This window comes from Eschrichtius robustus, chromosome 3, assembly GCF_028021215.1.
Source record: "Eschrichtius robustus isolate mEscRob2 chromosome 3, mEscRob2.pri, whole genome shotgun sequence".
NCBI lineage: Eukaryota > Metazoa > Chordata > Mammalia > Artiodactyla > Eschrichtiidae > Eschrichtius > Eschrichtius robustus.
Genome location: NC_090826.1, coordinates 12934372 through 12959929, shown reverse-complemented (window position 1 = coordinate 12959929; position 25558 = coordinate 12934372). Strand labels below are relative to the sequence as shown.

The 25558-nt window shown below is 49.0% G+C and overlaps 2 protein-coding genes across 2 annotated transcripts in view; one reads left to right on the top strand and one right to left on the bottom strand.

Annotated features, from left to right (window-relative positions):
* Window positions 1-2050: 2050 nt before the first annotated feature.
* NECAP2 (NECAP endocytosis associated 2) lies at window positions 2051-16192 on the bottom strand. Its single transcript, XM_068538992.1, has 8 exons — window positions 16072-16192; window positions 13392-13492; window positions 11014-11118; window positions 10847-10928; window positions 9783-9891; window positions 7387-7564; window positions 4122-4206; window positions 2051-3307 (listed from the first exon to the last, which is right to left on the bottom strand). The coding sequence occupies exons 1-8, from the start codon at window positions 16161-16163 to the stop codon at window positions 3259-3261; spliced, it is 801 nt and encodes a 266-aa protein (XP_068395093.1). The 5' UTR covers window positions 16164-16192; the 3' UTR covers window positions 2051-3258.
* A 2444-nt stretch (window positions 16193-18636) lies between these two features.
* Window positions 18637-25558, top strand: part of SPATA21 (spermatogenesis associated 21) — a 39220-nt gene continuing 32298 nt past the window's right edge. Inside the window, exons 1-2 of the mRNA XM_068537503.1 lie at window positions 18637-18701; window positions 24826-24997. Of these exons, the coding sequence (XP_068393604.1) occupies window positions 24869-24997 (129 nt within the window). The 5' untranslated portion in view covers window positions 18637-18701; window positions 24826-24868. The remainder of the gene's footprint in view (window positions 18702-24825; window positions 24998-25558) is intronic.

The following is a 25558-nucleotide window of genomic DNA, read 5'->3' as shown; positions in this document are numbered from 1 at the left end:
GCTGTGGTGCTCGGGCTCAGTAGCTGTGGTGCAGGGGCTTAGTTGCTCCATCGCATGTTGGATCTTCCCGGACCAGGGCTCGAACCCGTGTCCCCTGCACTGGCAGGCGGATTCTTAACCACTGCGCAACCAGGGAGGTCCCTGTCCAGACTCTTCTCTCACACTGATTCCCATCTCCAATGCCCTTCACTCACCTCTTGTATTAGTTATCTATTGCTGCCTAATGATATTACCACCATCTTGGCAGCTTGAAACACATTTACTTACTCAGTTTCCAGGGGTTAGGAGTCTGGGCCCAGCTTGGCTGGGTCCTCTGTAAGGCTGCACTCACAGTGTTGACAGGCGGGGCTCACCTGAGGATCAACTGAGGAAGGCTCTGCTTCCCAGCTCAGGTGGTTTTGGCAGCATCCGGTTCCGTGCAGAGCTTCAGCTTTTTGTTGGCTGTCGGCAGAGGCTACTTTTGCCACCTTGACACTGTGACCCTCGGATTAGGGCAACTCATACATGGCAGCTGGTTTCTTTAAAGCCAGCAAGACAGATGTTGCAATGTTATGTCATTTAATCATGGAAACATCTTGTAGTCTGCCTGCCACCTCAGTATGTCCAAGTCCTCCTCTCCTGCTATAGAGAGAGCAGCTCAGGTCTCAAAATCCCCAAACCCAACACCCATCTCTTACCCACACCCCACCAATTTGGAAGCTCCAGTCAAGGGTGTTAAGTGAAGAGATGCCTGGTTTGGTACTGGGAGTTTTCCTGGGGACCCAGGTCCCATAGCTGGGATTCCAGTTGGTGATGGAGAGCACCAGACTATTCCCTGCCCCCCAGAGACCCCTCAAAGTGCTTTTCAGGTTAGTTTTTTTTTAAAATTTTTATTTATTTATTATTTTTGGCTGTGTTGGGTCTTCATTTCTGTGCGAGGGCTTTCTCTAGTTGCGGCAAGCGGGGGCCACTCTTCATCGCGATGCGCGGGCCTCTCACTATCGTGGCCTCTCTTGTTGCGGAGCACAGGCTCCAGATGCGCAGGCTCAGTAGTTGTGGCTCATGGGCCTAGTTGTGGCTCATGGGTCTAGTTGCTCCGCGGCATGTGGGATCTTCCCAGACCAGGGCTCGAACCCGTGTCCCCTGCATTGGCAGGCAGATTCTCAACCACTGCGCCACCAGGGAAGCCCCAGGTTAGATCTTTTGACGGCTGTTTCTTCATCAGCTGCCTTATCAGCACCATTATGAGTAATGGTTCTGGATGTGTTACCTGATTCTACATCAAGGTGATTAAGGTCAAATTATAGGATGGGCACCTGCTAGTGCTTTATATGCCTCATCTGAGTGACATTTGGCTTAAGGAGCCCGTGGTCACACATTTACCAGTAGACAACCTAGATCAAAGCCCAGGTCTGTCTGCAGGACCCAAGGGCTTACCTTCAATGGTATATGCTTCTGGTTAAGGGTCTCCTCTAACTCTAAGCTTCCTCTTTTCTAGCCTCTAAGCACTTATAAAGAAGATGGGGAGTAACGGGAAGCAGACACAAAGAAGTTTACTACTCCTGAGAATCCCCTGTTGCAATTTCCTTTTCCTTATTCAAAGGACATGAGGATCCTCAATTCCAATTTTCTTTGTCCTCCCTTACACAGTTTATTAGCCAGAGCGGCCATTTCTATAACCAACAGCAAAAATGCATCTTTCTTACAGAACCCACAGACATGACAAGCACCGAGGCCTTTATCTTATTTTTTGGCCTCTGTGTGCCCGGACACCCTTACTATTTAGGAAGATGCTTCTATGGGGAAGTCTTGGTGGGAGGCAGGACTCTCCTCCCACATTAGAAGGCAAGGAGCCCAGAATGTCCCAGAATGGCAGAAAGACTGTCTCTTCTATGCAGAAGGGAAATTGCTGGTTGCCTTAGGGCAACAGGGCCAAATTCCCCTACTGTGGCCAATCTGTCGCCGTGGCCCCAGACTTTTAAGTCTGGACAAACGCTCAGTGGCGAGAGGTGGCTGAGGCATCCTGGAGGGTTTGGCAGCCATGCCGCCAAAAACACTTCCATCTTTGACGTACACTGACAGAGTAGAAATATTTATTTTTTATCTTAGAAATCTGGTCCCACAAAGAGGCCAACGCTTTTTTTCAGTTCATCATCTTGACCCTTCAAAAAGGAAATCTTTCAATTAAGAGGTAACGTATGTCGATAAAAGCAATTTTAGAGGTGTGCTCAGATAAAATTATTTCTTATAAAATTATTTCTTATAAACCAGGCAACCCTAGACTTCCAGTTGCTTCAGAACTCCTTCTGTCTGTCATGTACAGTCCCTGAAGGAGAAAACAAAGTAAGAGGTTGTCTGCAGACAAGGCACTTCAGAAACCACCCAGGAGAAAACCCAAGTCCGCCAGGAACTGCACTGTGAGCCCAGAGAGCTGCCAGCGAACGGGAAGGCCAAAGCCCCACCTACGTGAGAACAGCTGCCACTTTCCAGCCCAAACACCGTCACACCTGGTTTCCAGCGCCTGCCCGGCCTGGCAAACACGGAAACCAGGCCCCATAGCCGAGATGAACACTGCTTCCTGGGGCTCGGAGCAGCTCCTGCGACTGACAGTGAGGAATGCTTTCAGAGGCCCCTGCGGGCGCAGACTACAGGAGCAAGCCTTTTGCAAAGACAATGAGTTAGTGCAGATCAGCATGTCAGCAAAGCAAGTATCAAAAAAATCTTAAAGTCTGGTTAATACTCTTGATTTCCCTCCTGATTATCTGTTCAAGCTGCAGCCTATAACCTGCTAGAAATCAGGAAGAAATCCCTCCTCTTAAGGCACCTGACTGGAATGGCTACAGCCAATGGGAGTGAGGAAAGCCCCCCTCCAGACAGTGATCACGTGACACCTGTAACCCCCCGAGAAGGGCTGATCTGAATCCAGGCAGCACACTCGACCCCTTCTTTTGCTTCAGGGGCTTGTGTTTAATACGAGTCTTCGTGATGGAAGAAGTCTCAGAGTCTCTCTCATGTCAAGAGGACAGACAGGGATAGAGATCCTGGAACTCTTCTCCTGTGTTCTGGCTGCACACTCGAATCCCAGGAAACAGTGTGACATGGTGCCAATTTACTGCCTAACACGCCCAGTCTGTCAGGAGAGTCCAGGCAAGGAAGAGGAGAGGAGAGAGTCACGCTCCAAACAGAGGCTGGCCAGGGAGTGCTTCATCCTCCTTCCTTCCGCCCAGACGAGGCAGCTCCTTTCCAGAAGTTGTATGAGGAAAAAGAGTTGCGCTCAGGTCAGAACTGGACCCAGCCTGTGCCTGGCTGAGTCTGGCTGGAGGTCGACCTGGAAAGGTTAGATGGGGAGGGGTGGGAGATTTCAGATATCTGAAAATACAAAGCAGATAAAATGTGACTTCTTTCTGGGCAGAAGGAGCTCCAAAAGGCCAGTCCCCGAATATTCTAGAACAGGGGTCAGCAAACCACAGCCCAGGACTAGACCAAATCTAGTCCTCTGCCTGTTTTAGTAGGTAAAGTTTCATTGGTACAGAGCCATGCTCATTCATTTACATACTGTCGGTGGCTGCTTTTGAGCTACAAGAACAGTGCTGAGTAGCTGGAACAGAGACCACGTGGTCTGCATAGTCTAAACTATTTGCGTCCTGGTCCTTTATAGAAAATGCGTGCTGACTCCTGTCCTAGAGCTTGTCCACATAAACAACTGTGTGACTAGTATTTAGCATCTCTTCACCCTGACGCCAAGTAAAGGCTTGAAATTTTAAGGAAGCAGAAAAGGCAAGAGACCCTGCCTCAGAGGTCCCATGACAATGGGCCAAGGCCAGAACCCAGGTTAACTCTCAGCCCAGTATCCTAGGGTAGCTGCAGGGGAGGAGGGGAAGAGGGAGGTACTGGTGACAAGCCAAAGCACTTGGTGAGGTGGTTTAAAGACCAGAAAGAGTTGCAGAAGGTGGCTCCAGGCCACCCAGCAGTGGACACCAGCAAAAAGCCTTCCCGGAGAGAAATAAGCCTCCCAAAGTGGGCACTCTGGGGCTCTGTCCTCTGGCTGGCCAGAAAATGTCTGAATCAGAGCTGTTGCTCCCAGGTTTTTGAGAGAAACAGCCTTGGCCCCAGTCCCCCACAGAGAACGTGACCCTCCTCACCCTGTGGATTTGGTAAAGTCTCCCCAGATGTCGGCGGTGGGAGTAGCGGCAGGCTTGGGCTGCGGCCAGGACACAGTGGCACCTCCTATTGATGTCCCCAAGTCCGAAGGGAAGGGAGAGAAGAGAAGGAGACAGAGGAGTCAGAGACCTCCCCGCCTGGTTGTCTCAGTGACCCCGAAATCAGACTCAAGATTCCAGGTGGCTGAGAAAGACACACACAGAGAGACGTGCTTTGGGGCAACAAAACACCTACAAGCAGCCACATTTCCACTGTCTTCTTACAAGCCCTTGAGGGGCTCCTGGAGACAGAGCAGAAGGCCACATACCCGGTGGAGGGGAGGGGTACCAGCAAGGGCGAGTCACACGCCATCACCCGTACCTGAGGCTGACCTCGTTTCAACCGTTTACGTTGGAAATCTGTTTAAAATTTACTGTCTCCTGCCCTGACCTCTTGGATGGAGAATGCCCACCAAAACCACAAGGTCGTCTTCATATAAAGTCCTCAGTCCAGAGTCTGCATCAACAAGCTGAGACAATTCTGTGCCAGACAAGTACCAAGTCCTGGGAGCCAAACTGGTTAGGGGCTGGGGAGAGCCTTCCAGAAGTAACAAAGAAGTGGGCATCTGTGTGTATCTCTTTTTTTTTTTTAAACAAGTGTGTGTGTGTGCAGTATTTTGGGGAGCTGAGGGCTGCACTGTAGGCTTTTGGCCTTTGGACCTCTCCCACTATTATACTTGATCCCTCAATTTCTCTTGTTATATTGCCAGTTTATACTTTTTACTGAATATGTGAACTAGTTTCTACCATTTTACTTTGTATTTTCTGTTTACCTCGCTTAATTTCTTTTCTAATTTACCTACTTTTCATAAGAATGATAAAGTTTAATTTATTCCTTTCAGCTTTTTTTTTTTTAATCCCTGGGCTGTTCTGGAAGCTATAGATAGCATTATCAGTCTTTCCATATCTACTGCTTAGAATGCCTAGAGTTCTACCATTTTTAGTTATACAGCTGTGTGTATCTCTTCACTGGGGTGGGTGGCATGATGGGGCAGCAGTGCCTGCTTTTCTGTCTTTCTGGCACCTCCCCCAGTGCTGCCAGCTGTCTTTTCTGAAGGCCCTGTGCCTGCCACCCTCCGCCTTCCCACCAATTTGCTATGTCTAGGGACTTCCCTGGCGGTCCAGTGGTTAAGACTCCACGCTTCCACTGCAGGGCGCGCAGGTTCGATCCTCGTCAGGGAACTAAGATCCTGCATGCCGCGTGGTGTGGCAAAAAAAAAAAAAAAAAATTTTTTTTTTTTTTTTTTTGCTATGTCTAATGTGCTCTGGGCTGGGAAACCAGATAAAACTAGGGCCCCCTCCACAGTTTAGTTCTGCAGTTCACCAAGTGCTCAACGGACATTATCTCATTTGAACCTCATCACAGTCACTGGAGGAAGACAGGCCAGGACCAGCTGTTTGACTTTATGCAGGTTACTTAAGTCTCAGTTTCCTTATCTCTAAAATAGACAGTAACAGTGACTACTTCATAAGACTGACTGGTCTGAGGATTAAATAAGTTAATATACGTGGAAGGCTGAGAACAGGCCCAGCAAGCAGTGATGATAATGATGACAACATCACTAAAATGAGAGCTAACATTCAGTGAGTGCTTACAACGTTCCAGGCATTGTTCTGAGTGCTGTACGTGGATTGGCTCATCTGATCCGCACAAGAAACCTGTACCGTAGGGATCATTACTACCCCCATCCTACAGATAAGAAAACTGAGGAACAAAGTAGTAGGCAATTTTCTGAATTTGAACTCAGCCAGTCTGATTTTGGAACATAGAGTAAGTGCTCAAAAAATGTTAGCTATTCACAACTCTCATTACCTGACACCATTTTGTTTGTAAACATGCCAACTGCCTGTCTCACACGTTAAAACATAAGGCCTTGAGAGCAGGGACTTGGGCTGTACCTGTAGTATCAAAAGGGCCTCAAACACTACCTGGCACATAGCAGGAACTCCATACTGGCCATTAAAAATGCACCAGCAACGGAGGGATGGCCTAAGACAGTGGCTCTCAGACCTTAGTGAGCACACAAATAATGTTAAGTATGCAGAGTCCTGCCCCTGTCCCTGGTGATGCCAAGGCAAGTGGTCCTCTGACCTCACTCTGAGAATAACTCCTAGGGTCCAGGCAGGGGTGCTCCCTGACTGCTACTCCTGCCACTCTCCTAGATTAAGATATTCCCCACAGGGCTGAGGTTTGAATCCTGACCTCCAGATAGGGGAGCCAATGTCCATGACCCTTAAAAGGGAAAGAAGGCAGGCTTCTTGTCTGGATCCTGGCCCCCATTCCCCCAAGATGCTGGTGAGAGCTGTGTGGAGAAAGTGGGCTGGTGACAGTCACCCAGCCTGGGGAAGGCCAGGAGCATCAAGCCGGGCTGGGCAGGCAGGGTGGGGACGTTGAAGGACTGGGCTGGCATCCCAGCACTGCCAGAGGCTGGCACTAGGCACTAACTTCTGGAATCCCAGTGTCTCCAAAAGGCACTCCCTACACCCTGGAACAAGCACCAGTGCAGCCTGCTGGGGGAGCTGCCTCTCAGCTTTCCAGCACCCAACAGCCTCACTGAGGAGCTTGCTTCAAACTAAATCTCCAATTTTATTTCCCAGCACTCACTTTGGAATACTTATGCTGCCTTCATCTCCCTAAACACACCCAGTGTTTAAAAATTAAAAGTCTAAGCCTTATTCATGCTCTTCTTCTGTCTGGAATGGCAAGTGTCCCCTGCCCCAATCTTCTTCCTTCAAGGTCCAGTTCAATGCCACCTCTTCCATGAAGCCTCCCCAGATCATGCTGGCTGGTAGTTAGTCTGGTCCCCATACGTCTGGTCTCTGTGCCCATGACTCCTCTCTCCTATTATACTGAGCTCCCTGTGAGCAGAGACCATGTCTCCATCACTTACTCACTCACTCAATGAGCAGCCTCTGAGAACCAGGAACCCACATGTTGATGATTTCACAGCAACAAATGAGTTGTAGCCCCTGCCCATCAGGGGGGACAGACGCCCTGAAGGGGTAAGTGGTGGGAAGAGAGGAAGCCCTTACCCAGTGTGGACAGGACCAGCTTTGTGGCACCCACCTTCCAGTTTGTCACACACGGGTACTAAGTGTGACAACTGTGAGCGAAGGAGGGAAAGCCATGGGGCCCCAACTGCCAGAGAGGAAGAAGAACCCAAGGGTGCAGGTTTAGCACCAAGAATAGTCACCCTCGAGCACTGACCTGAACTGGCAGCAACTGCTGGCTGGACGATGGACGCCCCCACAGACAACTGCTCCCCAGGGGGAGGGATCAGGGTGGAGGTTTTCCCCCCTGGGGGAGGGGGAAGCAGGCTCAGTCCTCCTGTGCTGGCGGGCCGGGCTCGGGGAGTCCCAGCTGCTCCTTCCTTCTTCTTCATGTTCTAAAGAGAGGGGAGGAATGCGAATCAGTCAGTTCTGCTGGAGTGCCTCTGCGATCAGAAAATTTCAAGAGGAGGCCCAAGGTGACCCCTGGGCCCCAAACGTCTGTATCACCAAAAGATGGTCAAGAGCCATCCATCCAGCACTTCCATTGTTATGGGGTGTATTCAATGCATCACAATTCTAAAGCTATCACAAATGCTTTTAATTTAAAAACTCAGCACCCGACTTCATTAATCATCAGGGAAATGCAAATCAAACTACAATGATATACCATCACACACCCACCAGGACGGCTAAGACGTAGCATATCAAGCACTGACAAGGGTATGGAGCAACCAGAACACTCATATTCTGCTGGTGGAAGTGTAAACAGAGAAAAACACGTTGAAAAACTGAAAGGATCTTTAAAGCTGAACGTATGAACTGATGCCCCTGCCATTCCACTCCTACATGGACCCAACAGAAATGCATACATATGTGCACCAAGAGACACACATTTGAACATTCACAGCAGCACTACTTGCAATAGCCCCAAACTGGAAACTACCTAAATGTCCACCATCAGTTAAATGGGTAGATACTGGGATACATTCTCATAACGGAGCATGCCACAACGAGAATAAAGCAACTACACAAAACAATATGGATGCTCTCACAAATACTACACTGAGTAAAGGAAAGGAGTCATACACAAAAGGGTATGAAGTGTATGAGTCAATTAAGAAAACACTGAAAACAAAACCTAGGGTGTTCAAAGTCAGCACAGTGGCCACTCCATCCTGTGGGAGAGAGCAGGAGAGGGGCTTCCAGAGTGCTGATAATCGTCCACTTCTTGGTCTGGGGGCTAGTTTGTAGGAGTAAACCTGGTTTTTAAAAATTCACTGAGTTCTACATTTATAATGTGTGCACTTTTCTGTACGCATATTATACTTCGACAAAACATTTAAAAAAGAAAAACAAAAACCTGAACACCCAGGTGAACCAGAAACCAGAGCAGCTCAAAGGTGAAGACGACGTGGTTCCCACCTGTCAGGAGAGCAGCAGCTTAATCATGTGCTGAGACCACAGCCTGAAGGCAAAAGCCCTCAAAGACCTGGGCCTGAGGCCAGCTGTGCCAGTTATTTCTAGCTCTACGACCCTGGGCAAGACCCTCAAGCTCTCTAAACCTCAATTTCCCCACCTATAAAAGGGGAGGATGTTTAATTCGCATGAGAAGTACCTAAAAACACTACCTGGCACACAGCTGATGCTCATTAAATGTTAGTTTCCTCCCAGCAAGATAGAGATTCACATCCCCAACAGTTCACTGGACATGACCTGGATTTTCTCTTAAGGGCCAGCTGGCCAACTTCAAGGGTCCCAAACCATGACCAGCATGAAGCAGAAAAGAGGAGAAAGAGATAGTAAGTAAAGAGGAAGAGCGTTATTTTAGGGTTACAGACTTTCTTCAGAAAACAAATCCAGGGGGTCCTTGGTTCCCCCGAATCACTCATCTCCACCCCCATAGCCAGGTAAAGGCCAAGTCTTGGCTGTCCAGCCCAGCTTGACCTTTCCCTCTTCTCAACAGGAGCTAACGGGGGAAAGTCAGATGTAGGGCAGCTCAGGACAAGACACAGGGAGCCAGGACACCACCACCAACAGAAGCTGCCCATGACTCCCAGTGCCCACCCTTGAGGCTTTCCCGCCCAGAGTGCTGCCAAATCTTCTATTCCTCAAGGCTCAGACCAAGACACAGCTTGGGATGAGCACACTGACCCCACACCCCACCCCGGCCCCCAAAAGCCAGGACAGAAACACCAGCTCTGGCAGCAAGTGACTGATGTTCCTCAAAGCAGAGGCGTGGCACATGCCGTTCCCTCTGCTTGAACCACCCTTTGACCCCTCTTCCCTTGCTTACAGGTCGCTTCTGCCAGGAAGCCTTCCTTGGTTCCCCCTAACTCTGGACTGCACGCTCCTCCTCTAGGAGCTCATGGCACTGAAGACATCCATCCCTAGGTCGTAGAACCATCCCGCCATGTTGTAATCACACCCAGACTCCCCCCATCTCAGCTCAACTCTGAGCTCTATGACAGCAGAGCCCTTCCGTTTGCCCCCAGCACAGTACCTGGCACCGGGCAGCTGCTCAATAAACATGTGCTGAACTGTGAGAAAAGAGTGATGGGCTCTGTACTGGGCTTGGTGTGGTGGCCGTGACAGCCAAGTGAGGGTGGGACTCACTGCAATGTTGAGCTTGATGGTCTGGCCCTCCTTGAAGCTTAGGTCCAATTTGGGACCTTGATCTGGGTTCTCGGCTTGTTTTGCAAATTCACACTGCTGTTTCACCCACCTGGGGAGAGAACAGGAAGGAAAAGGTGAGGAAGAGGCGAGCTGCCCTGCATTCATGCACTCACTTCATTCATACCTGCCACCAGTCCAGGACGAGGCTTTTACTGCAGCAGCGGGGTAGAAACTGAGAGCAGCTTGGGAGTTAGGTGTGAATTTAAATCCTAGTTCTGACGCATAAGCAGCTGCATGCACGTCAGTTTCCTCATCAGCAAAATGGGATGACAACTCTCTGTGCCTTAAAGACTGCTATGAAAATCATGAGGTCACTTACGTAGAGAGTCCTAACACTGGTCTTTAGTCCTCAGCATGTGGTATGAAGACTAAGACAAGTTCTCCACACACCTCCCAGGGGCTTAAAAAGTAGATGGTTGAGACAGGACAAGTGCCCAGAAAGTACTGAAAGCAACAAAAAAGGTCTCCTACCCTCCATACAGCACCCCTCTTAGCAGCCACCCGGAGCAGAGGAGCTAGAGGGGCCCACGAGAGCAGCTGCACACTCCCTGCAGCCAGAGGTGGAGGCCTGCAGATGGCAGGGGAGAAGTCTTTCCTGCCCATTTAGCTTCAGACAGGACCACGAGGGTGTGTGCTGAGTGGCCTGGGAATCCGAGCATCGCTTATCACAGCATGGAGGGACAGGCCCAGAAAGGCCAAAGGAGCCTGACAAGGACTCTGGCCGCTCAGGGGCCTGATGAGGGAAGAGATGTGACACCTCAAAGGCTGGGCCAGCTGACTGGGGTGGCAGAGATGCGCCTCGGGTAAAGGAAATGACTTCAAAGCAGAGATGAGGACTGGCAGGGCGCAGAGAAGGTGACCTGCCCCGAAGGAGAAGTGAGTTTTCCTGAGGCTCTGCTGGCAGACATACCACACACAACCACCTGGGTATCCTAACCTGGGAGACCATTCTGTCGGGGGAAAGAGGGAGGAGGCATGAGTATGTGTCTCCTGGAACCACTCACTTGAAATGGTCCTGCAAGGCAACATTGAAGTCAAAGGCATCACCTCGGTCCCCGAAGCCAATTCCAATAAACGCCCGTCGCCCTGGGGGACAACAAACGATCAATCCCACTTCCCAGAGGCAGAGAAAACCCTTCTCAGAGGAGGAAGCTCCAAGTCCCATGCGTACCGTTTCCATCTTCGATGCGGATAACGAAGTACCTGCTGGAATCCATCACGCTCTCCACAGCTGTGCCTGGAAACTGATCCACCGGGGCCTGAGCAAAGAGCTCCCCTGAAAGCATAAGGGAGGGTGAGCCTTGAACACCCCCCAGACTATTTCTATCACATGACTGGGGCCTTTTCCTGAGAGGCAGATGGGCAAACCTGACTCTGGGTTTCAAGTCAAATCCACTTTGGCCGAAGGGAAAACAGAGGAATATAACCAAGGAGAGGTTTAAGTCAGAGGTGGCTTACAGGTCAGATCCAGCTCACAGTTTCAGCATTTTCAATTTAACTGCCAAACACTTCAAAATCAGATTACTTGTAAAATAATCCACATGTCTGGCTTCTCTTAAAATCAAAAGCTCTAGCAACGCTGGGCCTCCATTTCTACATGAGAACGATGGGCTGGAGCTGCTGGCCACTCATTCCACCTGCCTCCGCCATTCACATCCATGGCCCGCACCCCCAGGGCCCTGGCTCAGGTAGATCACACCTTCAAAAAAAACCCTGATGCCTGAGGCAGGCCTTTAGAGGAGCAGGTGAACCCGGTGGAAAGGGGGGAGGGTTTTTGCACTCACAGAAGAATCTGAAGCCAGTGGATTTAAACTAATCTCAGGCCAAAAGAGCAATTGCTTTTAAAAGGAGCTCTTGTGAAATGCATCCCCTTATTAACTACGGCTCTCCAGGGTGCAGTGCAGCACACACCTTCTGTGAACATTTACGACTGGCATCATTTTTTGCGTGTGCTGATCTCAGTTGATGTTTTAAGTATTTAACCAATAGTTTCTACTGAATCCTATGGTTCAGAGGTGACTGTGCAATTAAGGCTGAACTGAATCCAAATTGGTGGGCTGAGTTTGTAGCTTCTTGTTAGTTTCTCTGCCCTCTCTAGTTTGGTACCTGGGGACTGGGATTCACCTGGATGCCTTCAGCCTAGAGCAGTGGTTCTCCACCATGGCTGATTTGTCCCTCCCTTCCACCAAGGGACATCTGGCAATATGTGGTGACATTTTTGTTTGCCACAACTTAGGGGGTGCTACTGGCATCTAGTAGGTAGAGGCCAGGGATGGTGCTAAATATCTTAAATGTGACTTAGACCACAACACTCAGCTGGCCCCAAATGTCACTAGTGCTGAGGCTGAGACACTCCGGCCTGGAGTGATTGGAAAGTGAGAGACGAACACGACCCAGTGGGCATGACCTCGAGCTAAGAGCATCCTGGGGTGGGTCCTGCAGGTGAGGCTCAGCTTTGAGCAGTGGCTGGTACACCAGGTGTGTACCTTAAAGTCAGTTCCCAAGGCCCCTAGAGAACAGGTGTTGCCATTCCCTTGTGACACCACCTGGGACATCCCAGCAACTCTGACAGCCAGAGTTCTCTGGCCTAGCCACAGCAGCTGTCCCTTCAAACTCCTCTGCCACCAATGCTCAGTCATGCTCAAAACAAATCAATGCTTTGGGTCACCTTGCAGTTCACAAAGCATTCGGATAAATATGTGCTCACTTCGTATTTCCAACAACCTTGTGAAGTAGGAGCTAATGTGATCCCCATTTCACCAAAAAGGAGGCCAAGGTGCCAAAGGTCACGTGGCTTGCCCAAGGTCCCATAGTTCAGACAAAAGCGATGCAGATCTGAGAAGAGGCAGCCAGTTTTGCCTATGAATCTTTGCATTTTATTTGCCCCACAAGGAAAATCTCTACATGTTAGAAAAAATAAATGACCGAATGCCGGGGCATCTGACTGAGCCCGATTCCGGCTCTGGGTGCGGGGGCTGGCACTATTCCAGGCCACGCTGCCCTCCACAGCTCACCCAGAGGCCCCGGTGGTGTAGGACTTCCAGAGAGATTTCACCAAAGGTGACAACTGCCAGCTGACCCCAGCACAGCCCAGCTTGGCTTGTACTCTCACCACAGAAAGAGCTGAAAAGGACAGTTTCCAGTTCTTTCAGTTAATGGGTGTGGTCAGTCTGGGAGGTTACCATTTGGTCGATAAGCAGAATTCCTGATTAAGAACCTGAGCTCAGCAGCAGAGGGCTATGCGTCTTCACTTGGCTTATCTTCCAGGCAAGCTCCGAAGCTTCCTACTTGGGACCAACCTGCAGGTCTTCTCTCCCTGGGCTCCAAAATTAGTATTTTCTTAAGGACGCCCAAAAGAACAGGTGCTTGACAGGAAATACTTCCTTTTAAAATAAAGGCTGGGGGAATGGAAGCGGCTTGTAAGTATACCCGGGCCTTTGATTTCCAGGACAGGGTCCCACGATCCCTGAGTGGCTTGGCCAGGCCCGGGCCGCCCGTCCCTTCACAAAGTGGGAGGTATGGTACCACGCAGACCTCCCTTGCCTTTACCTGAGGTCCTGTCCTCCAGCTTGATGTAGGCCACCTGCCCTTTTGCAGTGATCCGCAGCCGGCCACTCCATGATGGCTGGTCCAGCTGCCATTCCGCAGCCCTAAAGGGACAAAAACCATTGCGCCTCTGCCAGAGGTTCCTGCTCCACTACTCCAATGCTGGGGGTGGGAATGGGAAGGGCATGTGGGCTGCCTGCTCCAGACCAAGGGTTGGCAAACCTTTTGAGAGAAGAGCCATACGATCTCTGTCCCAACTACTCACTCTGCTGCTGCAGAGGGAAAGTAGTCATGGTGCATGAGCATGTGGGTGCTTTAATTATTTTAACCAAATATTTTCTACTGAGCATGGCTGTATTTCAGTGAAACTTTATGGACAATCTGAATTTCATATAATTTTCACATTACGGAATATTCTTTCAAATTTTCCCCAATCACTTAAAAATGTAAAAACCATTCTTAGCTTATGAGCCAAACAAAAACACAGTGGGTCGTAGTTGGCCAACCCCAGTTCCAGATTATAGAGACTGTCTCTGAAGTAGGATTCCAGTTTTCTTTCTGTAGAGAAAGCAGCTACCAGGGCCCATGGTTTGTTTATGACACTGCTAGGCTGCAGTGGTCAGAGCAATCATTTGGGACCGCTGAGACCACCTTGAAGGAAAAGGAGAGAGGGGAGCAATCATCAGTAGAAGAGAAAAGGAGAGCAACAGGACATGTGGGATAAGTGAATGTGCATTCAAGAAATATATTCTCAAAGGTATCCTAAGAAGAAATAAACCCAGGAAACCACAGACCTATCACAATGGCCTCTTTTGGCTCTTTTAAAGTATTAACTTCATATTTTAGTTCTAAGAAGCAGCTCAGTAAAACCCCCCAAAAGCAAAAACCTTGGGTGTTTCCAAGAGGCTTTTCTTGGAAGTCCCTTAGCATATGCCAGGACTTGGAGAGACACCATTAACTGTGGACGCAGATTGTTTTGAAGGCCACACAAATGCAGACTCTCGATTCACAAGTCAGCTGACTCAGTTTCAGTTCCTCTTATCCCGGGAGGAGGCCTTAGACTCAAGATAAGCAGAGTTCTGAGGCTGAAGTGCAGGGGTTGGCAGTTTCCTCTATGCCAACCTAGCAAGCCCTAACACTTGGTAACCTCGATCTCTTGGGACCAAGAGGGACCAAACTCATCCTACTGAAGGGGATGGGGGCAGATGATCACCTCTGGTTTGATGGCCCATCTCCAGTTTGACGATAGAAAGCAGAATGTTTTTTGTTATTATTACTATTGTTGCTTTCATATTATTTTAAAATTATGTCATGGATGTAGTAGGTGTTCAATAAAATATTTTTTCACTAGAGAATCAGCTATAAGGGCTTCCCTGGTGGCACAGTGGTTGAGAACCCGCCTGCCAAGGCAAGGGACACGGGTTCGAGCCCTGGTCCGGGAAGATCCCACATGCCGCAGAGCAACTAAGCCCGTGCGCCACAACTACTGAGCCTGTGCTCTAGAGCCTGTGAGCCACAACTACTGAGCCTGCAAGTGACAACTACCAAGCCCACGTGCCACAACTACTGAAGCCCGCATGCCTAGAGCCTGTGCTCCGCAACAAGAGAAGTCACTGCAATCAGAGGTCCGCTCGCCACAACTAGAGAAAGCCCGCGTGCAGCAACGAAGACCCAACGCAGCCAAAAATTAACTAATGAATTTAAAAAAAAGAAAAGAAAAGAAAATCAGCTATAAGCCCACATTAACACAATTGGAAAGTAACAAGAGGCCCGGTATGTGGACACTCCACCATTCTTGTGGCGCAGGCCAATCCTGTATTTCCAACTAACTTGGATAAACATGGCTTTCAAGAGCCCCCCCACCCCACCCCCGGTGGCACAAATAGCCATAGGCCAGGTTGTCTGTGTCAGGTACATCTTATTTTCTTTTAATATTTTTCTTCTTTGATACATGATGACAAAATGCAAACAGTACAAGGAGATATCAAGTCAAAGGAAGTCTCCTTCCAACCCCCATTTTCCTCTGGTGGGGTAGTTTCCTGTGTTCCCTTCTACACACTCTACGTTTACAAACACGGGTATTTATTCCTCTCAGGTGAACATTTCACCAGCGAAGTACGGATGGATGCTTCCCAACTGCCACAGGCTGTGATAAGGACTGCAGTTCGTGCCAAGGAAGCTGGGCAGGGAGGCGTCCCTGGCCTTTCAACATCAGCTTAAAACTCCCCGGGGCGGGTTCTTTTGACCGATTCTGGGCTCCCTTTCTGCACCTCGGGGATTTCTGCCAGTGACAGAGTGCCTTTCCCGAAGGCTTTTCAAGGATCCCTTCAAGGCCATCGGTTCGCTCTGAAAAATACAGGTCTGTGACACCACCACTCCTGACCACGTTTAGGGTCCCTGGCAGCCCACCTGGGTCCCCGGCAGCCCGCTCGGCGCTAGATTCGGCTTTCACGCCTTCCCCGCTGCCGGGAGCCCCATGCGTCAGACTGAGAAAGGCGAAAAGTCTGGGTCCCCCTCCCTGCTCTGGCCTCGAACTGGAAGAAACCGCAGCATTACCTCCCCCCGCTCCCTGCCCCTCGCCCGTCAACTGGCGGGGCCGTCCTCAGCTCCCACAGTGGGCGTGTCGGGGGCGACAGGAAAGGGGTTAGGTGGTGGCTAGCCTGGCCCGGCGGCGGGTGGTCACCTGTAACCACGGTTGGTGGCCCGCGGCGGGATGCGGTAGACGTGGACCTCTGGCTTGACACACAGAACAGACTCGTACTCGCCTTCCTCCATCTCGACGTCCGGAGCCCGCCAGACTTCCGGCTCCTTCCCCGACGCGGGGCGGAAGCCGCGCGACTCTATGACCCATGTCAGGCTAGAGCGGCATCTCGCGGGCCTCAGCCGCTCATCGCCCACGCGCCCTCTGCTGGAGGCTCTGGCTCAAGACATGCGGCGGACGGACCCAGGAGCCAATTTGATGCGGACTGGGGTTGTCTGGGGGCTTTCTCTTCCACAAGGTCTCGCGGGCCGCAAAGAAAACTTTATTTAATACAGATCCCACTGCAATCCATTGTCTGGTTGTGGGTCATCCCCATCGCCTCAACACTTACACCTGGTGTCCAGTTGGCTGAGATTCAAAGCTGTAGCTACTTAGCTCAGCCTGACGCCTCTCTCTCCTCCAGCCTCCGCTTCCCTCCGCTTTTCCTGAATGTCCTGCCATCTCCTGACTCGTAAGACGCGACTGAGGCTTTTCCTCCTAGAGAAATCCTTACCTGTCCCACTAGCTAAATGCGATGTCCTTACCCTGCCACCCTTATCCTTACCCATTGTGGGTCCAGGGCCCCTGTTGCCTAGACTCAGCAAAAGGTTGTATTCAAAGAAGCAAAGTTTAGTAATAACATAAATAATTTTAAAAGTATCCCAGTCTTAACTTGGATTTCTCACAGAATCTTATAGGAGTTAAAAATGTCTAACCAGAGTCAAATTCTCAAAATCTCTTCTCCTCCTCTACCATTCTCTCATTCATTATACAAATATTTAATTAAGTGCTTACAATGTGCCAGGTCCTCTGTGGGGCACAGCTGATCCCAAATTCACTAATTCACTGAATGCTCCCAAACTTTCTCCACCTCCTTCTTCCCTCTCCTCTCTCTCTCTCCTTTCACTCACTCTTCATAAGCTCTTTATTATAGGATTGATCTACCCTCTTAAAAAAAAATTATTGTGGTAAAATATACATCACATAAACTTTACCATTTTAACCATTTTAAGTGTACAATTCAGTGACATGAACTACATTCACCACTATCTATTTCTAGAACTTTTCATCATCCCAGACCCTATACCCATTAAGCAATAACACCCCATTTCCTGCTACCCACCCCCCACCCCTGGTAATCCCTATTCTACTTTCTGTATATGAATTTACCTATTCCAGATACCTCATGTAAGTGGAATCATACAGAATTTGTCTCTGTGTCTGCTTATTTCACTTAGTATAATGTTTTCAAGGTTCATCCATGTCATAGCCTGTATCAGAATTTCATTCCTTTTAATGGCTAAATGATATTCCATTGTATGGTGTAAAAAAATTAATAAACAGAAACCGCAATTAAATAAGAGACCAGAATGGGGAGCTCTTACACCTTGGGATGATAACAGAGCCCAACAGGAAGAAGAAAGACTCCTCTTCTTTCCTGGCAAGAATTCAGCCAATGAAAAGCCATGAACTCTTTGTTTACTGTATCCTTCTTTTTCCCAACTTCCTTTCCCCCTCTATAAAAGAGTTCTGCTTCCCTTGCCCTGAGAGAACTTGAATATGGTGGGCCATTGTTGCAGACTCTGAGTTGCAATTCTCTGCTGATCTCATGTAAACCCATCTTTGCTGGAGAAATTCTGGCGGTCTATTTATTTCAGGTCAACAATGGATACACCACATTTTGTTTATCCATTCATCTGCTGATGGACATTTGGGTTGTTTCCACCTTTTGGCTATTGTGAATAACGCTGCTGTGAATTATTGGTGAATGATACCGGTTAAGTCCTTGTTTTCAATTCTCTTGAGTATATATCTAGAAGTGGACTTGCTGGCCCATATGGTAATTCTCTGTGTAGCTTTTTGACGAACTACCAAACTGTTTTCCACAGCAGCTGCATTTTCCATTTCCACCATCAAGAGTCCCAGTTTTCCACATCCTTGCCAATACTTATATGCCATTTCCTTTGATAATAGCCATCCCAGTGGATATGAAGTTAACCTCTCTTTACGTGAATTGATTTAACTTCTAATTTCAACTTTGCTCATTACCCTGATTCTGCACAGCAAAGAAGAAATTGAGAAGTGAGCTTTCTTCCTCCTAGTTCTTTGTTCCTATCTCATTTTCCTAAAGTCCTGGAGTGGCAGAGACAGAAGTCCCCTTAGAAGCTGGAGGGGAGAGATGTTGAGATGGGAGGGGAGGGCACACTCTCACACTGACAATCTTGTCCCCTCACATTCTCATCATTCTGTTTACATGTCTGCTCTCCCACTAGACTGCAAGCTTCTTCTTTTTTTTTTAAAGGTTTTTTAAAAATTTTATGTGGACCATTTTAAAAGTCTTTATTGAACTTGTTACAACATTGCTTCTGTTTTATGTCTTGGTCTTTTGGCCACGAGGCATGTGGGATCCTAGCTCCCCGACCAGGGATCGAACCTACACCCCCTGCATTGAAAGGCGAAGTCTCAACCACTGGACCGCCAGGGAAGTGCCTAGACTGCAGGCTTCTTGGATGCAGGACCCTGTCCCTGCCTTTGTGAACCCCTGTATTCAGCAGCACAGGGTCTGGTACAGAGTAAGTGCTCAGTGAATGAATGGGTAAATGAGTGTGTGTGTGTGTGTGTGTGTGTGTTCATTTGCTTACATCCCAAAGCCAAGGGGCAATTTGGGGATGAGGCACCGTGTTTCCTCTTTCACACTGTCTTTGCATCAGTATGTGCTGCACAACAGCAGGGGAAAATAGGGTATCCCAGGAGTAAAGCACCTGGACCCTTTGAGTTGGAGAAACTTTCAGCTGGGAGAGCATCTAGGACCAGCTCTTAAGAGCTAAACTTTGGGATAGCATCCACCATCAGCACCAAGTTCCATCACTTCCTCTCTGGAAGCCAAGCAGTGTGAAAGTGGCCCACGGTGACTGTTTTTTTTTAAATTAATTAATTAATTAATTTATTTATTTATTTATTTATGGCAGCATTGGGTCTTCGTTGCTGCGCACGGGCTTTCTCTAGTTGTGGCGAGCGGGGGCTGCTCTTCGTTGCAGAAGCCCGGTGTGCGGGCTTCTCATTGCCATGGCTTCTCTTGTTGCGGAGCACCGGCTCTAGGTGCGTGGGCTTCAGTAGTTGTGGCATGTGGGCTCAGTAGTTGTGGCTCGCGGGCTCCAGGGCGCAGGCTCAGTAGTTGTGATGCACGGGCTTAGTTGCTCCATGGCATGTGGGATCTTCCCAGACCAGGGCTCAAATCTGTGTCCCCTGTCTTGGCAGGCGGATTCTCAACCACTGTGTCACCAGGGAAGCCCACGGTGACTGTTTTGGGCCTCCCCATGAAGCTGCCCCTGGTAGGACACCTTCCTGTCATGAATCTGGAAGGGAATGCTCACTCTGTGCCAGGGGGCAGCCAGGTTTTACAGTGTGTTCAGAGCACTTCCCGTTCAGTTCAGTCTAACAAAGATGGGCATTGAACATCGACTATAGGCCAGGTGCTGGGTGATGGGACCACAGAGATGAGGCTCACCCAGCTCCTGCCTTCATGGAGCTACAGAGAGGAGGAGACAGAGAGAAATGTGGAGTGAAAAGTGCTATGATAGAAGAAACTCATAGGGGGGTGTGGGAGCGAAGAGAAGAGAGACCCCACTCAGCCTGGGGGCAGTCAGGGAAGGCTCTCTGGAAGAGGTTACCTTGACACAATAATCCCTGTGAGGTAGGCGGAGCAAGGATTGTTATCCTCATTGTGTAGTGGAGCCACTGAAACAGTGACCAGCCCAGGGAGACCACACTGTCCTCTAGCTTCAGGAGGTCAGACGGTCCCTTGCCTTATCCTCAAATCCCAGCCACGTGGCTAAACATGCCTGAAATGCATTTCTAAGGCTCTGCTGCCGAGAATAATTGGGCCTACTGGCTACTCGCAGGTTAAAGACATTGTTTGCCGAACGAATTCAATTCAACCCAACAGGCAGAGTATAGGCTCAGACAGAGCCCATCTCACGTGGCAGGAGGCGACAGCGGTGCAAAATCTCGCTGTGATTCATCCCGGTGCTTTCTGGTAGGTCCAGGGCCAAGGTGGGGGTTTGAGATGAGCAGTTTCCTGGGTGGCTTCGTGAAATATATATGATAGGTCACTTATCATCTTTCCCTGCTGTATTTTCCTGCCATCATAGATATTTCTAAGCAAAATTCCCCCATTTCTCAGATGGGGAAACCACTTATAAAAGGGCACTCGATAACAAAACAATCTTGAAAAAGAAAAAAGTTGGGAGATTCACACGTCCCAATTTCAATACTTACTACAAAGGGACAGTAATCAAGACAGTATAGTACTGGTACAAGGATAGACCATAGATCAATGGACTAGAATTGAGAATAAACCCTTACATTTACAGCCACTTGACTTTCCATAAGTGTGCCAAGACAATTTGATTGAGAAAGAATTGTCTTTTCAACAAATGGTGCTGGAATGAGATATCCACATTCCACATGCAAAAGAATGAAGTTGGACCCCTATCTCACACCATGTACAAAAATTCATTCAAAATGGCTATAGACCTAAATGTATGAGCTAAAACTATACAACTCTTAGAAGAAAACATAGAGAAAAATCTTTATGACCTTGGATTTATGTTATAATAAAAAGAATCTAATAGATTCTTAGATATGACACTAAAAGCGCAAGCAACAAAAGAGAAAAATAGATAAATGGGACTTTAACAAAATTAAAAGCTTTGTGCTTCAAAGGACAAAAAAGTGAAAGTACAATTCACATAATGTGAGAAAAATTTTGCAAATTACATATCTGAAAAGAGACTTGCATCTAGAATATACAAAGAGTTCTTACCATTCAATAATAAAAAGACAAATGACACAATTTATAAATGGACAATGAACCTGAATAGACATTTTTCCAAAGAATATACACAAATAGCCAATAAGCACATGAAAAGATGCCCAGCATCATTAGCCATCAGGGAAATGTAAATCAAAACCACAATGAGATACCACTTTATACCCACACCCACTAGAATGACTAGAATAATAAAAAAAAAAAAAGACATAGTAAGTGTTGGTGAGGATGTGGAAAAATTGGAACCCTCATACATTGCTGGTGGGAATGTAAAATGATGCAGCCACTTCAGAAAACAGTATGGCAATTACTCAGGGGACTAAACACAGGGTTACCATATAACCCAGCAATTCCATTCCTACACCCAAGAGAAATGAAAATATATCTTCACACAAAAATTTGTACACAAACGTTCATAACAGCATTATTCATAATCCAAAAAAGTGGAAACAACCCAAATGTTTATCAACTGACGAATGGATGTACAAAATGGGGAATTCCCTGGTGGCCTAGTGGTTAGGATTCTGAGCTTTCACTGCCATGGCTCAGGTTTAATCCCTGGTTGGGGAACCGAGACCCCGCCAGGTGCACGGTGCGGCCAAAAAAAAAAAAAAAAAAAAATGTAGTATATTGGCCATAAAAAGAATGAAGGGCTGATACAAGCTACAACACAGATGAACCTTGAAAACATCTGCTAAGTGAAAGCCAGTCACCAAGGACCACATATTGTATGATTCCATTTAAATGAAATGTCCAGAATAGGCAAGTCTATAGGGACAGAAAGATTAGTGGTTGCCTACAGCTAGGGTGGGAGGACTGAGGTGATGGCTAAGGGGTATGGGGCTTCTTTTGGGGGTGATGAAAATATTCTAAAATTGGAGTGAGGATTGTCCAATTCTGTGAATATAATAAAAGCCATTGAATTGTACACTTTAAGTGGATGAGTGGTACAATACGTGAATTAAATCTCAATGAAGTTGTGAGGAAGAAAGTGCCCTGAAAGGGGGACAGAGTCTCTATTGGCCACCCACCCACCTCAATTCTATCCTCAGATCCCATGCCTTTCTGCTAGGGTTGGGGCTTCCTCTTCTCATCTAGATTCTCACAGAGGTTGTAAGCTCCAGATGGGGATGGAGAGGGGGCTGGATCCCCTCTGGAGCCTCTGCCCCCTTAAAACTCCAGCTTGTGGAATACTGGGGTCTGAGAATTCTGAGGTTGAGACTGCGCTTTCTGAGGCGGAGACAATGGGGGGCGTGTTTGAGGGGTCTGGGAGGGGGGCAGATTTCCCCCAGATGGGTCATCTACCCCTGGGGCAGGAAGGCTCAGAGGAAAGGAGAAGGTTTAGGGAGCCCTAATGGGAGAGAAGGGAGGAACTCCAAGGAAAGAGAGAGGGGCTCGGTCACAGCGCTGACCTCTCTGTGCCAGGTGAGAGCCTAGGTCCTTTGGGAGCCTGGAGCTGCACCTGGAGTGGGGGTCACCTGGGAGCGGAGGCTTGTTTGCATTGTGGGGATACAGGCCCAGGGGGTAGGACTGGAGGGTAGGCAAGGTTGGGAGGAAAGGAGAAGGGAGAGGGGATTCGGGTCAGCAGCTGTTAAGGGCACCTCCCCTGTGCCCCTGGTAAACTGTGAGAGCCACCAGACCCCCAGTGTATCCCCAAGGCCTGATGTCACGTGTCTGTTAAACAATTGGTGATTGCATGGGTGAGTGAGGGAATGAATTAAGCTTCTTTGGAGGCAAGATAATATGGTGAGATAAGCAATCTTGGGAGTCACACAGGCCTGGGTTTGAAGCCGGTTCCTCTGCAGATTTGCTGTGTGGTATTGGACAAGACTCTGGGCTACCCTGAGCCTCAGTTTCTGTATCTTTAAAACAGGGCTGAACCCACTGACCTCAAGGACAGAGTGGTTAGAATACCGTTGGCAAACGTGCCCAGCAAATAGAAGGTTCCTCCGTGGATGGTGGCCGGCCTGTCATGATTTAAAGTGGAAGAGCAACATCAAGATCCTCAAGGTCTCACTGAGGGGGTAGGATTTACCCTTAGAAACCAGTTAACAGTGAAGAGAGGTCCATGGCGTCTCCGTAGAAAGGGTGTTGGTGTTGCCTTAAAGGAATTCAGAGGCCAGAGAGAGGGCTAAGGTGGTTGGAAGCTTGGAGAAGAGGTGGGAGCTTGAAGGATGGGGTGGGAGGTGCTGGAGAAAGAGAGAGAAGTGGGAAACGAGCAGAGAGGCTGGGGAATCTGCAGGGTTAGGATCGCAGGAGTCTGCCCAGATTAAAACAGAATGTTTGTGTAGGGTATGGCAGTACAGCCAAATAGGAGGTTGGATAGGAGAAGCAAAAGCAGAGACCCTAGGGCTTCCCTGGTGGCTCAGTGGTTGAGAATCCGCCTGCCAATGCAGGGGACACGGGTTCGATCCCTGGTCCGGGAAGATCCCACATGCCGCAGAGCAACTAAGCCCGTGCACCACAACTACTGAGCCTGTGCTCTAGAGCCCGTGAGCCACAACTACTGAGCCCGCGTGCTGCAACTACTGAAGCCCGCGCGCCTAGAGCCCCTGCTCTGCAAAAAGACAAGCAACCACAATGAGAAGCCCGCGCACCGCAACGAAGAGTAGCCCCCGCTCACCGCAACTAGACAAAGCCTGCGCGCAGCAGCGAAGACCCAACACGGCCAAAAATAAATAAATAAAATAAATAAATTTATATATATGAAAAAAAAAGTAGAGACCCTAAGAAAGGCTTTAGAAAGGGATGTGTCCAGGGCGGGGGTTGGGGTGCTTTGGTGAACTACCTATTGCCATTGGCGACTTTAGGGCCCCCAAGACAGACGTTCCCCACTCCTACTCCTTAGCTCCAAGAAGAACGGGATTTTCCTCTATAGCAGCAGCAGCCGTGACACTCTTGGGCTCTCTTTATTTTTGTTTTGTTTTGTTTTTGGCTGCGCTGTGCAGCATGCAGGATCTTACTTCCCCGACCAGGGATTGAACCCGTGCCCCCTGCAGTGGAATCGCAGAGTCCTAACCACTGGACCGCCAGGGAATTCCCTCTTGAGCTCTCTTTAAAATTCACCTTAGGATATTAAGGGCTCTGAGAAATCTTGCAGGAAAGAGCCTATTTCATTTTTTTTTTTAATTAATTAATTTATTTTTTATTTTTTTTATGGCTGTGTTGGGTCCTCGTTTCTGTGCGAGGGCCCTCTCCAGCTGTGGCAAGCGGGGGCCACTCTTCATCACGGTGCGCGGGCCTCTCACCATCGCGGCCTCTCCCGCTGCGGAGCACAGGCTCCAGACGCGCAGGCCCAGCAATTGTGGCTCACGGGCCCAGCCGCTCCGCGGCACGCGGGATCCTCCCAGACCAGGGCTCGAACCCGTGTCCCCTGCATCGACAGGCAGACTCTCAACCACTGCGCCACCAGGGAAGCCCGAGCCTATTTCATTTTAACTCAGCACTTTCCAGACACATTTGGCCTCAGAACCCTTTTTTTTGTGGTGTACCTCATGGGACCAATATCCCCAAGAACACCTGTTAGGAAATGCTGCTGTAGGGAAAAGTGCCTGGGTTTTGGGACCCAGTAGGCCATGGTTTGATTCCTGCTCTGTGACCTATTTGGTGTTGGACCTCGGGCAAGTCACTTTGTCTCCCAGAGCCTCCTTTTCCCCAGAGTCATTGTGAGAATTGGGGAAAATATGTGGGTAAAGCATGTGGCTAGCTCTCTGGTCTTGCTGCATGCCTCTCCTGTGCCAGGCCTGGCCCTGCCTCTTCCCCTGAGCCAGGCTCTCTGCATGACAGACTCCACGTGGGCTGCTGAACAGGCAGTTAGGTAATGGGCTTGGTGGAACTTTGATTGGATTTCTTTTCTGGGAACACAGCATTTGATGCTCCTCACTTGGTACCCTCGTTGGCCCTGGCACAATGGACAACAGAAACACCCAGATGTACGTGGAGTGTAGGATCAAGGCTCCAGAGGCCCAGCCAAGTCCTGGCCTGAGGACTGCCAGCAAGAGGGCTGGTGTTGAGCCCACCATATCAGAAGTCAGACAGGTAGGGACGTGCATCTCTACTCCCAGCAGCCACCTTTCCTTTCCCCTGCCCAGGTTTCCTTCCCTCCCCAACTGCTTTAATTAAGCCTCTATTACAAGTGGCACAAAACTCAGTTCAAACTGGATTAGGCAGGAATGAGAACACATCAGCCTGCATAACTGACAAATCTACCTGTAGACTTCAGGTATGGCTGGATCAAGGTGCTAAATGAGTGTCTCTTGGCTCTGCCTTCCTCTGTGGCATTCCCAGGCAGGCTCTCTCTGCAAAACGGCAAGAATTGCCCTGGCCACTCCAGGCTTAAATCTTCCCATCTTACATCCTCTGGCTTAGCATTCCCAACAGGAGGAGAGCCTCTTTGCAATAGTTGAAGAAAGTCTCTGGTATCAGTGTCATTGGCCCAGGTTGTAGCCATATGTTTATCCCTGAACCAGTCACCATGGCAGGGCAGAGTGGCCTGGATCTCTTGGTATAATGGAACCAGAGGTGGTACTCAGCTGGCTCCGCTGAGCCGCATGGGCCGAATGGAGACAGGAATTTTCCCATAAAAGAATGTTGGCTTTG